We start from the raw sequence: 14,051 nt of genomic DNA on the forward strand, positions 1-14,051 counted from the left end.
ATAAAAACAATGTAAGACTTAACATTAGTATGCACCCTCACACAGGCCTAATGAACTGCCATAAACACTTTGGTAAAGATCCATCCACACTCTGCAAATCAGTGATATGGACATACAACAGAATACTATAAAATTTGTGTAGATACGTATGATTTACCCTAAAATAAATTCTTTTCTGTATAGCTGTCGCTACCACTTAGGTTTATTACACCTTCTTATTGGCTATATGATACAATGCAGAATTTACAGTTTACTTAATATGTAACTGTTTCTTGCTTAAACATGATTTCTTAATAAGTGATACTTTAAAAACAAGAAACCCAAAGACTGTGAAGTACTCTATACTACAGAGTGTTTGGAAAGTCACTGTGCAGTTTTGAAAGTAGCAATAACAGCATTCATTCAGTCTATTTCAAGCCAGCAACTGATAGCGGTGTTTAGAAACAAAATAAGAAGGATCCAGGTCTGTACTGATGCCAACGGGGCCACTTTCAACATTGTTTATAAATGTCATTCATATTTACCTCCTGTATTCTATATTGAAACATGTCTGTTAATAAATATACAAGTGCACACTGACTTTCCGTATACCCTGTATTTTCATAACTAGTACTATATACATACATATGTACATGCTGTACATTTATTAACATTATCTTAATAATGTAATAACAAAAATTAACAAGTATATTAATTAATAAATTGAGAACATATTTGGTACTTGGTTCAGGTAATAGTAAAACTCTGGATCACGCCGAAGAAATAACGTCTGTAAAGTGCTATCGTCGGCCCCCATGACTAGCTGGTAGAATATATGGAAGTTCCTTTCTCCAGTGTTCTGATGAGTCACCCGAGACTTCTCCAAAAGGTAGTTAAGTACATGGCCACCAAGAGGTGCACCCTAATAATAGTCCACTTCTACAGTGATAATGTCTCACACAATATTTTGACCTCTTATCACATTAAAATGTACCTTATGATAATAGTAACAATGAACATAATGCTGAACAATATACAATTTGCCAAAAAACAGCCTTGTTGTGAATATATTAATCAGCAATTGTAGAGTACAAGATTAAAAATTCTGTAAACACTATAAATTACACACACACACACACACACACACATATAAGTTAATCTTTAATTTAGTAAAAAATACTGTAAGAAATATGCAGATAATATCAAAAAGCAGCAGGTTAAAAATAAGCAGACAACATACTTTAACAATAACAATAAAGGATAAATCAAACTTCTGGTGTATAGCTTACTTTTTACTTATATTTTTTTGTTTCTTACATTTCCTTATACTGATCGTGGTGAATATTTTAGTACTGAAGTACAGTAAATAAAAAAATATATTTATTAATACCATAAGTTTCAATTACTGATAATTTAAGCCTGTGTATTAATAATGTTTCAAGTACTTTATTGTTAAATGTACACTTATCTATTTATTTAAACTTCAGATTATAAACGTTCTTATATCATTAGCTACTTGCAAGAACCACATATTGCATACTGTTGAGTGATTTTATGTTGTTCTCTCTTACAACTCTCATGGTAAAGAACGAATAAAATAAACTTGTGTGAAAATTTCCTTCTCCTAAGTAAAATACATAAGCACCAGCAATAATTCATTGTAATATTATTGGTAATTTTGTTTACATTTTTTATCTGTGCTTCGAATGTTATTAGGAACCCCATAACCAATAATTTCACAGATCCATGAACAGTTTAAGGAAGAAAACAATACATGCCTGTGGTACTTACTTTCATGTAACTTACAATGTGTATGTCCTTTAAATAGTTTATAATCCAAAAATAGTGATTTATGTTGTACCTATTATACAGCATTCTAAAATGTATAATAGCCAGCAAATACACTAAGTGAATAACACTTCTTTGAAATATTAAATTGTCATAACGTATAAATACATAGTTCCTATTATTGTTTCTGCAAGATATTTTTTATATCTAGTTGATATGAATAGACAAATTAGTAAAACAGTTTTCTGGAAGTTAAATAAATACTAACACTATCCATAATATAAATCCAATAAAATTGATAACAATAAGTGAATTATAAACACAAGACATTGTTACAGCTTCCTGAGTAGATACATAAATACAAAGAATGCCCAAGATATATATATTTTTCCAATAAAGATCTTTCTAAGACCTACTGTTATTGTCCTATGTTTAAATGGAATGTAATACCATCAGGCATGTGATCTACAGCCAACAACTGTTAGTTGTTGATTTAAATATATATTAGTAATTTTGTATTCTTTGACATACATGGAGAAAGTGAGAGAATTCAAACATATATCCTAATTTGGTATAAAAATAGGGTTTGTCTTTCCCTTTCACAATCTGATAATGGTTTAAAAGTTATCTAAGACTAAGTAGAGAATGAAGTGTTCCTTGACAAATGGGAAACATATACAGTGTTGCATGACAATTTGTTCTGAATGACATCAAAACAAACCATAATCTCAGGTAATTTATGAAACCTCTTGTTTTACAAGATAATGCATTAACTAAGGTAAAATATTAACATGTAAATCATGATGGAAAGAAGAACAAAATTACCTCTATTGCAATAAACCAAAAGTTTCTAAATGAGGTCTGATATTTATTTATTGTGAGTTAGCGATATGTATTTACTGTAAGCTAGCGATATTTATTATGAGTTAGCGATATGTATTTATTGTAAGTTAGCGATATTTATTGTAAGTTAGTGATATTTATTATAAGTTAGTGATATTTATTTTGCATATTCCTGTCCTCAGTTAGAAGCTACAAAACAAATTAAACATTACTGTTTTTCTAACACCTGTAATTTCACAGATCAGGTGCCTGCATGAGAAGTTCCTACATAGGATCTCAGTTCTCAAGATATAGCATACCTTTCAATTTGGAAATTTTTTAAAAGTAAGATTTGAATGTTCTTGGTTTAAACAGTGCAATGTTGACCCTTAAGTTTTCTAGGGCTGGTCTGGTGATTTTCAAAACACGGACGAACACAAGTCAATTAACTTCTGTCTTTACTTCTCTTCAAAACATCCTTTCTTTCTAGCTCTAGATATATGTAGACGTTTATTAGTTCTATAAATATTAACTACACACAAGAATATCTGATTAACAGAAGACTGATCTTGTCTGTATCTTGTTTCTGTATGTTCATCCTTTACTCCTGAAGTTTATATCACCAACTGAAATTATTAATCTATTAACTGGCAAGAATCCCAGCAAAGTTTAATGGCATCTGAAAAATTGCTGGTTAAGGGCTGATAAGGCAATGTTTCCTTAATACAATTACTGATCCTGAGTTTGTATGGCTTATAAAACTTTAAAGATAACTTGGCATGGATGTTAGTGGAAATTATTACAGATTGTTTGGTTGAATCTTTAACATGGAGAAGAAAGAAAATCAAGTAAATTAGTCTTTCTTTGAGCAGAGACTATTCTTTATACTATAATTTGTAGTCTCTACCCTCTTTAATACAAGATGGTGTACTCATCAACTAACTCGCTTCTATCCTTTTGAGATACAAAAATCATAACGTCTGTAATTAGGAATACTGTGTGACCTTCTCAGAGATGTTTTAAGAATTGTTTTTACATAATATCTATCCATGATACATAGTGGCTTCATTTTCTATCATAGAAAAAACCTTAAGCCAATTAAAGCTACAGCTGGTTTGAAGGGATTTAACAAATCTTTCAAATACAATTTCAACATGTATATTTAAAGTATGATGTTAAAGTCATGGATGAAAGTCTATTGAAATGATTAATGAATTACAAACAGATTAAAAAAAAACATTATATAGTAATTCATGCATACATTACTCCCAGAAATGCTTAAAACAGTTTAGAATAATTTCAAAACATACTCCATAGTATCTCAAATGAGCAATACCTTTCTCAGTCTTGTGATATAGCTTTAAACTGTATAAGATCTTTCCAATAGGAATATTAAGAAAGTATGAACAGATTCATATTATATTCTAACTAAATTTGATAGTTTAACAAAATAAATGCTGCTTTATAAGTTGACAGAGGTAAAGATAAGAATATATTTAGTTGAACATCGAATGATCTATAATCACCTGAAATACAACTATGAAAAACAAGCATAAGAGAATTCCCCTAATCAAACTAAAGGAATCATGAATACAAAGGCATTTCTATAAAAATTAAGATATGTGTAAAACCAAGAAACTAATATATAAACCAAAGCACTTTTTTTGTACATACCAAAAAGTTGAATTCAATATCCATGTACTTGCCAAACCTACTAGAATTGTCATTTCGATTGGTTTTGGCATTCCCAAAAGCCTACAAAAAGAAAACGTCAAATTTACTATTACTGACACATGAAAAACATGCACAACACACTTGGGAAATTCAGTAAAATGTAAATAATATGTGCAATATGTCCTTCTCACCATGACATCACATGAAGTATCATTGTACACAACACTGTAAACTGACCTCAGAAGTTTTATACACCTACCAAGTTACTGTATCCTTAAGTTTCTAAATAATGCATGGACATATTTCAAATAACCTCACAGAAAAAAAAAGCCACAAATCATGGGACACTGAAGGACAGCATAATCCAAATCTCTAGATGTAACAGAACCCAAAAGGATGCCACATTCACTGTTTCTCAAAGTGTTCAAAGTCCTGAGTGTTCAACACATTCTTCCCAGGCTTCATATCATTAGTTTGTTGCATGCTAGAATTGTTAAAAATATAGAACCTACAACAGATATATAAAAAAAACCACTGCTCTGCAGTTCATGCTACAAAATGTAGAAAAACTATGGTTCATGTTAATTATATTAAAACAATTATATGTATGCTGTACTCTTGACCATATATAATTACCACAAGAAAAAAGGTCACAACGCACAAAAAGATGGTCTATTGTATGTCAATACATGCAGCAAATGTGCACTGGTACGAAAAATGCTTAACACTTAAATGAATTAAACTGTTCACCTTTATAAGGCTAAGAAGAGAAAAAAAACGTATTTTTTTTGGTACCATAGGTATAGCAAACCAAAAGGTATCAAATCAATGTAAATATTTTTACTATGTGTAAGAAGTTATCATGACATGCATACTCTTGGACACATTTACTTTGTGTTATTTCACTTTAGTACAAACTAAAAGTTTTCTTTAAAGGAACAGTTTTTATGATTTATTTTCAGTAATACAGCAAGTTATGTGTCCAAAATAATAATAATGTTGTAAATTCTGATAATAATGAATTTTTATGAGTTGTTCTTGTTCATTTGCTCAAATGTAACTGACAATGTCAGATGAGACCTTCTTTAATTAATTTACTGAAGACTATGGTCACCAGGGTATGATTCAATTATCTCTTTTTTTTGCTATTGTAAAATGACCACTCTACACTTAACTTATAATTTACTGTAAATTAGACCTTACATGGCATGTTCTGCACCAGTATTGGTGTTTCAGCTGAGGAACGAATTCTTTATAACAGTGTTTAGTGTCAGTATGTTAATACTCGATTTTAACAGATATTCAATGTGTTGTGTACTACATTTTAAAATACAGTTAATTAACACTCTTATTTAGGTCTATGTGATGATACAATGATCAGTTTTCAGTTTGTGCATTTGTCTTAGTGCTAGAATAGAAGTAGCCAGTAATTTTATCCAAAATGCTTTATCATGTTTTGCTAAACTTTGGGTCATGGGAAAAACAAAATGGTTTCACCTTCAGATATTCACACAATTCATGCTAATAATAGAAGCAAAAGACTATTAAAAAATCTGAATTTTTATTCAATTAGAGATGTTTTAATAAAACAACTATCTTAATAGTTTTGAAGACTTACAAGAGCCATTTAAATACGTTTTATTAAATTCAACATACAGAAGTTGTTTGTTTGTTTTGAATTTTGTACAAAGTTACATGAGGGCTATCTGCAGCCTAATACAATATTTTTCTTCATGTTATATACAGAAAGTATACAGCATACTTTATTACAATCTAATACAGAAAGTATACAGCATGCTTTATTACAATCTAATACAGAAAGTATACAGAATGTATACAGCATTCTTTATTACAATCTAATACAGAAAGTATACAGCATGCCTTATTACAATCTAATACAGAATATATATACAGCATGCTTTATTACAATCTGATACAGAAAGTATACAGCATGCTTTATTACAATCTAATACAGAAAGTATACAGCATGCTTTATTACAATCTGATACAGAAAGTATAGAGCATACTTTATTACAATCTAATACAGAAAGTATACAGCATGCTTTATTACAATCTAATACAGAAAGTATAGAGCATGCCTTATTACAATCTAATACAGAATATATATACAGCATGCTTTATTACAATATAATACAGAAAGTATAGAGCATGCTTTATTACAATCTAATACAGAATATATATATAGCATGCTTTATTACAATCTAATACAGAAAGTATACAGTATGCTTTATTACAATCTAATACAGAAAGTACAGAGCATGCTTTATTACAATCTAATACAGAAAGTATACAGCATGCTTTATTACAATCTAATACAGAAAGTATAGAGCATGCTTTATTACAATCTAATACAGAAAGTATAGAGCATGCCTTATTACAATCTAATACAGAATATATATACAGCATGCTTTATTACAATATAATACAGAAAGTATAGAGCATGCTTTATTACAATCTAATACAGAATATATATATAGCATGCTTTATTACAATCTAATACAGAAAGTATACAGTATGCTTTATTACAATCTAATACAGAAAGTACAGAGCATGCTTTATTACAATCTAATACAGAAAGTATACAGCATGCTTTATTACAATCTAATACAGAAAGTATAGAGCATGCTTTATTACAATCTAATACAGAAAGTATAGAGCATGATTTATTACAATCTAATACAGAAAGTATAGAGCATGCCTTATTACAATCTAATACAGAATATATATACAGCATGCTTTATTACAATATAATACAGAAAGTATAGAGCATGCTTTATTACAATCTAATACAGAATATATATATAGCATGCTTTATTACAATCTAATACAGAAAGTATACAGTATGCTTTATTACAATCTGATACAGAAAGTATAGAGCATGCCTTATTACAATCTAATACAGAATATATATACAGCATGCTTTATTACAATCTAATGCAGAAAGTATACAGTATGCTTTATTATAATCTAATTTCTCTTAAATTTCAGCGTTATATGAAACATAACTGTTTCATTTTGGGAAGTTTTAAACAAAATGTAATACTTGTTAAAACTGACAATGTTAAGAAATCATGCATATGCAAAAAATCATTTACAAAAAAACAATCCAATACCCTATCACCCAAGCACTTTTAAAAATGCACCTCTCATAATTAGTTTGCTTATGTAATTTTTTATAAATGTTCACTGTAATTTAACTAACCATTTGCATTTAAAATGCAACATTCATAAACTTGAGTTACTTACTAACATTGAGTATAATGTGATCATTATTTTTATCTTGACCAGCAAGTGTACATTTTTTAAGTGGTTAGTTTTCTAAGTTGGTTCTGAGACACTGATTAACCTCTAAGGATATATCAGAAAAATATGTCCTGTCAAAACTGCTGTGCCTGATTAAAGGACTTCATTTTTTTTTCACACATGTGAAAAAACTTCCTTTATTGTTCACACACGCATTTTCCCTATCCTTATAGTTTGTTTTTTTAATTAATATTATTATAACGTTTTAACATATATCCACTTTTAATTATTCTTATAGATTCTTTTATAGGTTAGTTACAATGGAGCATAAGTGAGTAATTTTCATGAGGTTCGTGTTTGAATTAGAACATCAAATTTAAATTTTATGTTATATAGAGCTTGAGCACATTATATTAAATAAAATTATTCTGGAGCCTCAAAATGATGTAGCAGTCTATGTTATCATGTTCTGTCTATGCATCCTGACATTAGCTATGCATCATAGTTTCCATTGCAAACGATTTTGTCATAAGGCTATAATATCCAAAGCACACTACTCCTACTTGAATTGTATCCATAATCCATCAGGTGTACAGTAAGTCAATGGAAAATACATCAAGTAACTTGACCAACATGTCTTTGTACTGAAAATAACAAATGCTTCTTTCATTTTATAGCTACTTGAGTCATGTAATAGTTGAACAGATATGTTATGAAAGCAACTCTTATTATGGTTTTTCCAGACAGCAGTCCTTCTTGATTATGTTACATACTGTTGCCTGAGGCATTTAATCAACTTTTGCTGCTGACCTTTGTGACTATAAATTATTACCTTTTATAAGATGCCACCTTTTGCTTATCAAATCAGGGATATGACTTGATAGAAGTCTCTTTATTTTTGGTCCTGGTTCCCCAAGTTGGTCATTTTACAAGGGGCATCCTCATTAAAAAACCTGATCTGGACATATTTTTATGTAAATGTATGAATATCTTGTGTTGGAAAAGGCTGTTACACATCAGCTGTTATTGCCATGTGAATTGCTGAGTTACATATTCAAAATTATTTTAATATAATATACTCACTTCTCTGTCCATAAGCATCAGCCACAACTAACTTTTAAAAATTTTTAAGAGTTTTATACTTTGGGTTAAAAAGGTCAGTCTAAATCTTGTTTATGTTCTACACAACAATAAGCCATAGCTTTTAGAACTTGTATAAGCTATACATTAAAATTCAAAAGATTTTCTACCTCTAGTACAGGATTAGAATTCAAGAGTTTTTCTTTCACATGTTCCACCTGCTTAACATGATAACTTGCAGCAGCAAGGTAATGTAGGATTTTTTTTGAAGCTTCAGTCTTTCCTGCCCCACTTTCCCCAGATATCAGGATACACTGATCTCGACATTCCTCATGCAGCAGCCTATAGGCTGAGTCAGCAATGGCAAATCTATAAATAAAACATATCATGAAAGAGAAAGACATTAGTAATCATTTTTGGTCTATTATCTTTATAACATAATGTTTAGAAGCAACAAGGGACCTGTTGGTCCATCTTGGCTGTCCCATCCTTTAAGTAAAACTAAACTGTTTTTTAAAAGTCAATCCTTATCATTCATATATCTATCATGCTTTCTTTTAAACTCACTCAAATTTACTGCCTTTACAACATCCGAAGGTAACCAACTCCACAGGCCAACCACTCTATTAATTATAAACTTTGTTAAATGACCTTACAAAGTATATATTATCAGACTTTTCAAAAATTTTTCAACAACTGATGTAAGACAAATAAGCCTATAATTACTGGTACAATTTCTATTACCCATTTTAAATATAGGAGTGACATTAGCTAATTTCCAATCTGTTGATACACCATTCAAGTCTTTGACCTACCTTAAAACCCTAGAGGAAATATTATCTGTCCTAAAAGCCTTATCATTCTTTAAATCTCCCAATTTTATTTAAACAAGATCAGAATTTATACAACTGTCTTGTTCAACTTTGTTTTCATTTGTGAGTTGTTCAAGATGACGATTACTGCTTAAATATTCATTAGTAAAAATTGAAAAAAAAATGCAGAATCCAATGACCTAGCCATTTCATAATCATCACATACAAGCCTTCACTTGCCAACCTTCATGTCCTATCGCAGAATTCAACGACCTAGCCATTTCATAATCATCACATACAAGCCTTCACTTGCCAACCTTCATGTCCTATCGCAGAATTCAATAACCTAGCCGTTTCATAATCATCACATACAAGCCTTCACTTACCAACTTTCATGGGTCCTATCCTAATCCTAACATTGTTTACCCTTGTATTTAAAAACTCATTTCTGTTTGTTTTTATGTTAAATATTTTCATCCTTTTGGATGTCCTTATTTCCTGTTTGACCAACTTTCTTAATCTTCTATTATACCATGGTAAGATATATATATATATATATCTTTATATATATATAATTAAAATGCATTATGTCAAGAATGGATTTTTATTTAAACATTATCATTTCTGCAACTTTAAATTTGTTCTTGATTCAGATCCCCAGATGTTCATTAACAAATTTCTTGGGCTTATAATGCAAAAAATCAAATTTCAATACTCATGATGGGCACAGCACAGATAGCCCATTTGTTTAGCTTTGTGTTTAACAACAAGCAAAGCCTATTCTGCCAACAACTCTTTCTTTTAGTATTCTGGTTATGGCAGTTGTTTTGTTTCCCAGTATTCTGACATTATTAATATCTGTACAGTATTTGGGTAGTAGGATAAAATAACTAAAGACATTTAAAAACTGGATCACTGTTGGCTGAAAAGTGATACCAAGAAACTGTCTCTACTACACTAAAATGTTAATGTTGATTCTAAGCCTCATTATTTTGTTATATGTTTAAGTAGACTTTAAAACAAGTTTTGGTTTATTTATCTGCACAGCTTCACACAAATAGCATGAAACAAATCCAATAGGCATAAAATTTTAAAACGACAAAGTGTACTTTTTTAAAGATACAAAACCAGGAAGAACATATGCTGAAAATTAAAGCCAGTTTTGCAACTTGTTGAAATTAAGATATAAAAAAAATGTATTCAGGTATATTCAGGCTACCTAGCAGAGAGCCAAAAGCTTCCTAAATATGTAGATTCAGGACTGTTAAAGCAAGAGAAAGTGCTTGAACATGGACAGCAAAAGGAAAAGACAAACACAAAGAAATAAATCTTTACTCTGAAAATTTTCTAAACTTACTATCTTATTACAGCTCTCAGTTATGACCTTACTAGCTGCTGGAGTGATGATATGTTTTCACCAGACAAAAACAGAAATCACTATGATACATTGCATTTCTAAATAAGACAAATGATAAAATTATATCTTATATACAACCTAAATAACAATTCCAAATATCATATGCAGGAAAAACATAAAAAACCTTCCCATGCATAACAATTTTTACAAGTACCTCTATCACCCCTTGAGACTAACTTACCACAAGAAACAAAGAAACAGTGCCAAAGAGATATACAAGCTGTTGTAGATGTACATCCTGCAAGATAATTACCACATGTTTAAGACCATCTGGATGTCACATATGGATAACAAAAATACTGTAATCACATGCAGAAAACCTGTATGAAAATTTTAAAAAATTCCCTGAATAAATATACATCCTACACCACTTAAAGAAGGGTTACCTTAGCTATTTAAACTGCTATACACATTCTGGATAAGCTTTAAATGTACAAACCAATGTTTTCTATTGCCTTTTTAGTTTCTTTTATGACTGGGGTGAACATAATTTATTTTGGGTACACCTTTATAAATCATATAGTTTGCAGTATTTGACTAATTATTCAGTAATATAAGAAACAATCAAAGTAAATTCTCCCCAGGGAGACTGATTTGTACATTTCACGTTTTAAAAACCTCAATATTCTAGGTGCCTAACTCCCCTCGAGGTCCAATAATACCAGGAGAAATAAGTTGGTATCTTAGGAGAGGAATAGGAGAGTCAAGCTCAGAACTTAAATTAGATACGTGGCAGGAAATTTGGAATAGAAGAGTCAGATTAGAATATTATCAACTTTTTACGTGTACTCAGAACCTCACGAAACAAGTCTTGCATTTGAATATTAAGAAATGCCACTACATGAATGAAACCAAAAATGAATTCCAGCTGCAAACAAATAAAGACTGTTCCTTTTGAGTGTTTTTATTTGTTAAAAATGTAATATATATTAAATAATGCTTGTCATAAACGTTTTTATACTTGATTAATCTAGTAAAATTGAAGGGTGAAAAAGTTTGATATATTAAGTCTATCTTTGTTTGTTTTGAATTTCGCACAAAGCTACTCGAGGGCAATCTGTGCTAGCTGTCCCTAATTTAGCAGTGTACGACTAGAGGGAAGGCAGCTAGTCATCACCGCCCACCGCCAACTCTTGGGCTACTCTTTTACCAACGAATAGTGGGATTGACCATCACATTATAACGCACCCACGGCTGAAAGGGCGAGCATGTTTGGCGCGACGGGGATGCGAACCCGCAACCCTCAGATTACGAGTCGCGCGCCTTAACACGCTTGGCCATGCCAGGCCTTATTAAGTCTATCACACACAGGAATTAACTGAAAGTGAAATTCACCATACAGTTTCAAAGTAACAACACTTACGTTATCTAGTAACGACTATCAAAGCGCTCCTAAGCAATTTTGAATGACAAAGCATTTTGTAATTCATGATGACGAGGAACCCACTGAAGATGATCTAAAAAGGTCGAAACATTGTTCTGTACTTTATTTTAAATAAAGTTTTAATACCCGTACCAGCCGTCTCAGAAAAACAAAAAACGAAAAATGAAAACTCGATATGAAAAAAAACCATTCGAGCTTGTTTTGTTTTGTTTTTTAATTTTGCGCAAAGCTACACGAAGGCTATCTGAGTTAGCCGTCCCTAATTTAGTAGTGTAAGGCGAGAAGATTTGTTTGTTTGTTTGGAAATTTCGCACAAAGCTACTCGAGGGCTATCTGTGCTAGCCGTCTCTAATTTAGCAGTGTAAGACTAGAGGGAAGGCAGCTAGTCATCACCACCCACCGCCAACTCTTGGGCTACTCTTTACCAACGAATAGTGGGATTGACCGTCACATTATACACCCCCACGGCTGGGAGGGTGAGCATGTTTAGCGCGACGCGGGCGCGAACCCGCGACCCTCGGATTACGAGTCGCACGCCTTACGCGCTAGGCCATGCCGGGCCAAGGCGAGAAGAAAGGCAGCGAGTCATCACCACCCACCGCTAACTCTTTTACCAAAGAATAATGGGATTGACTGTCACATTATAATGCTCTCACGGCTGAAAGGGCAAGCATGTTTGGTGTGATGGTGATTGGAACCCGCGACCCTCGGATTACAAGCTAGTCGTGTTTATGAACAAGGAGGAAAATATAGTAGCTAAAATAATTTGGTCATTGAAAATATTTTATATTCTATTTTTAGACGTCTTGAAAAACAAAAACGAATAGTCTTTCAATACATTTAAAGTGTTCTCATTTCTCCCTTCAATAGTTATTTCAATTAAAAGAAACTTTATGCAACCAAAAACTAGCCCAAAATTAAACTATATTCACTCGCACTGTTGATACTACTCTGTTGAAAATAGGAAGGTATGAATTATTCGATCCTCCAATCACATGTTCAGATAGATATATTGAGTACAAGATGTTGAGACTCTTAGCATATCCGTAGTCAAGGCTTTCTAAATCTCGCACCCCGCTAGTACAGCGTTATGTCTCCGGATTTACAACGCTAAAATCAGGGGTTCGATTCCCCTCGGTGGGATGAGCAGATAGGCCTTTGTGGCTTTGCTATACGAAAAGCAAACAAACAATTCTAAGTCCCGGAAACCTGACCTGTACTATATTCCATTGATACTATGGACAGGATAAACTTAGATATACTTTGAAGAAGCTCTAAAAATCGCGTAGGTATTGAATATACTTAAGTTATTTTAAAGTCTTTGTTAGTTTAAAAATATGTGTATGTCATACATAATTAAAGTCAACTAAAATAAAGTGTTAAAGCATTATTACTGCTTATTCAAACTTTATTCTTCTAAACAAAAGGTGGTTATTTTGGATGAGCCCTACAGAAACTCGCTCTTATAGCGCACCCATAAAACCATAATTTGGAATACACTCTGGATAAATTTAATTTACTGAGTTCCAATTGCAATAACGTCATGAATTTATTAATTTCATCCGAGTTGTAATAAGTATTTAAGAAAGTTTTGTGTTCGCTATTAATTATTGCAATTAAATAAAAACAACATTATTTAACTATCTTTTAATGTTGTTATTGTTAACCACCAAACTAGTTTAAGGACGATTCCTAGACTCAAATAAACACTACAATCGGATATTAATGTCCGAATCATTTCCACTCAGGCAACGATTGTTTATTGATTATAAGAGTTAATTCCGGATTATACAACTCTCTGTTTCAGAGAGGGATAGTTTTACTTATTTGT

At 31.4% G+C, this 14,051-nt stretch overlaps 1 protein-coding gene across 17 annotated transcripts in view; it reads right to left on the minus strand.

Annotated features, from left to right (window-relative positions):
• LOC143256270 (unconventional myosin-Ic-like) overlaps nt 1-14,051 on the minus strand; it is a 104,399-nt gene that overhangs the window by 51,290 nt on the left and 39,058 nt on the right. For 15 of the 17 annotated variants that reach the window (XM_076513260.1, XM_076513256.1, XM_076513258.1 and 12 more), the window contains 3 exons: nt 8,778-8,976; nt 4,264-4,344; nt 722-901 (listed from right to left, as the gene is read on the minus strand). In XM_076513260.1, coding sequence (XP_076369375.1) covers nt 722-901; nt 4,264-4,344; nt 8,778-8,976 — 460 coding nt within the window. Of the gene's footprint in view, nt 1-721; nt 902-4,263; nt 4,345-8,777; nt 8,977-9,422; nt 9,537-10,776; nt 10,795-14,051 lie in introns of those variants that run through there. The other 2 variants (XM_076513272.1, XM_076513271.1) reach the window with 2 other exon arrangements.

Source organism: Tachypleus tridentatus, chromosome 7, assembly GCF_004210375.1.
Source record: "Tachypleus tridentatus isolate NWPU-2018 chromosome 7, ASM421037v1, whole genome shotgun sequence".
Taxonomy (NCBI): domain Eukaryota; kingdom Metazoa; phylum Arthropoda; class Merostomata; order Xiphosura; family Limulidae; genus Tachypleus; species Tachypleus tridentatus.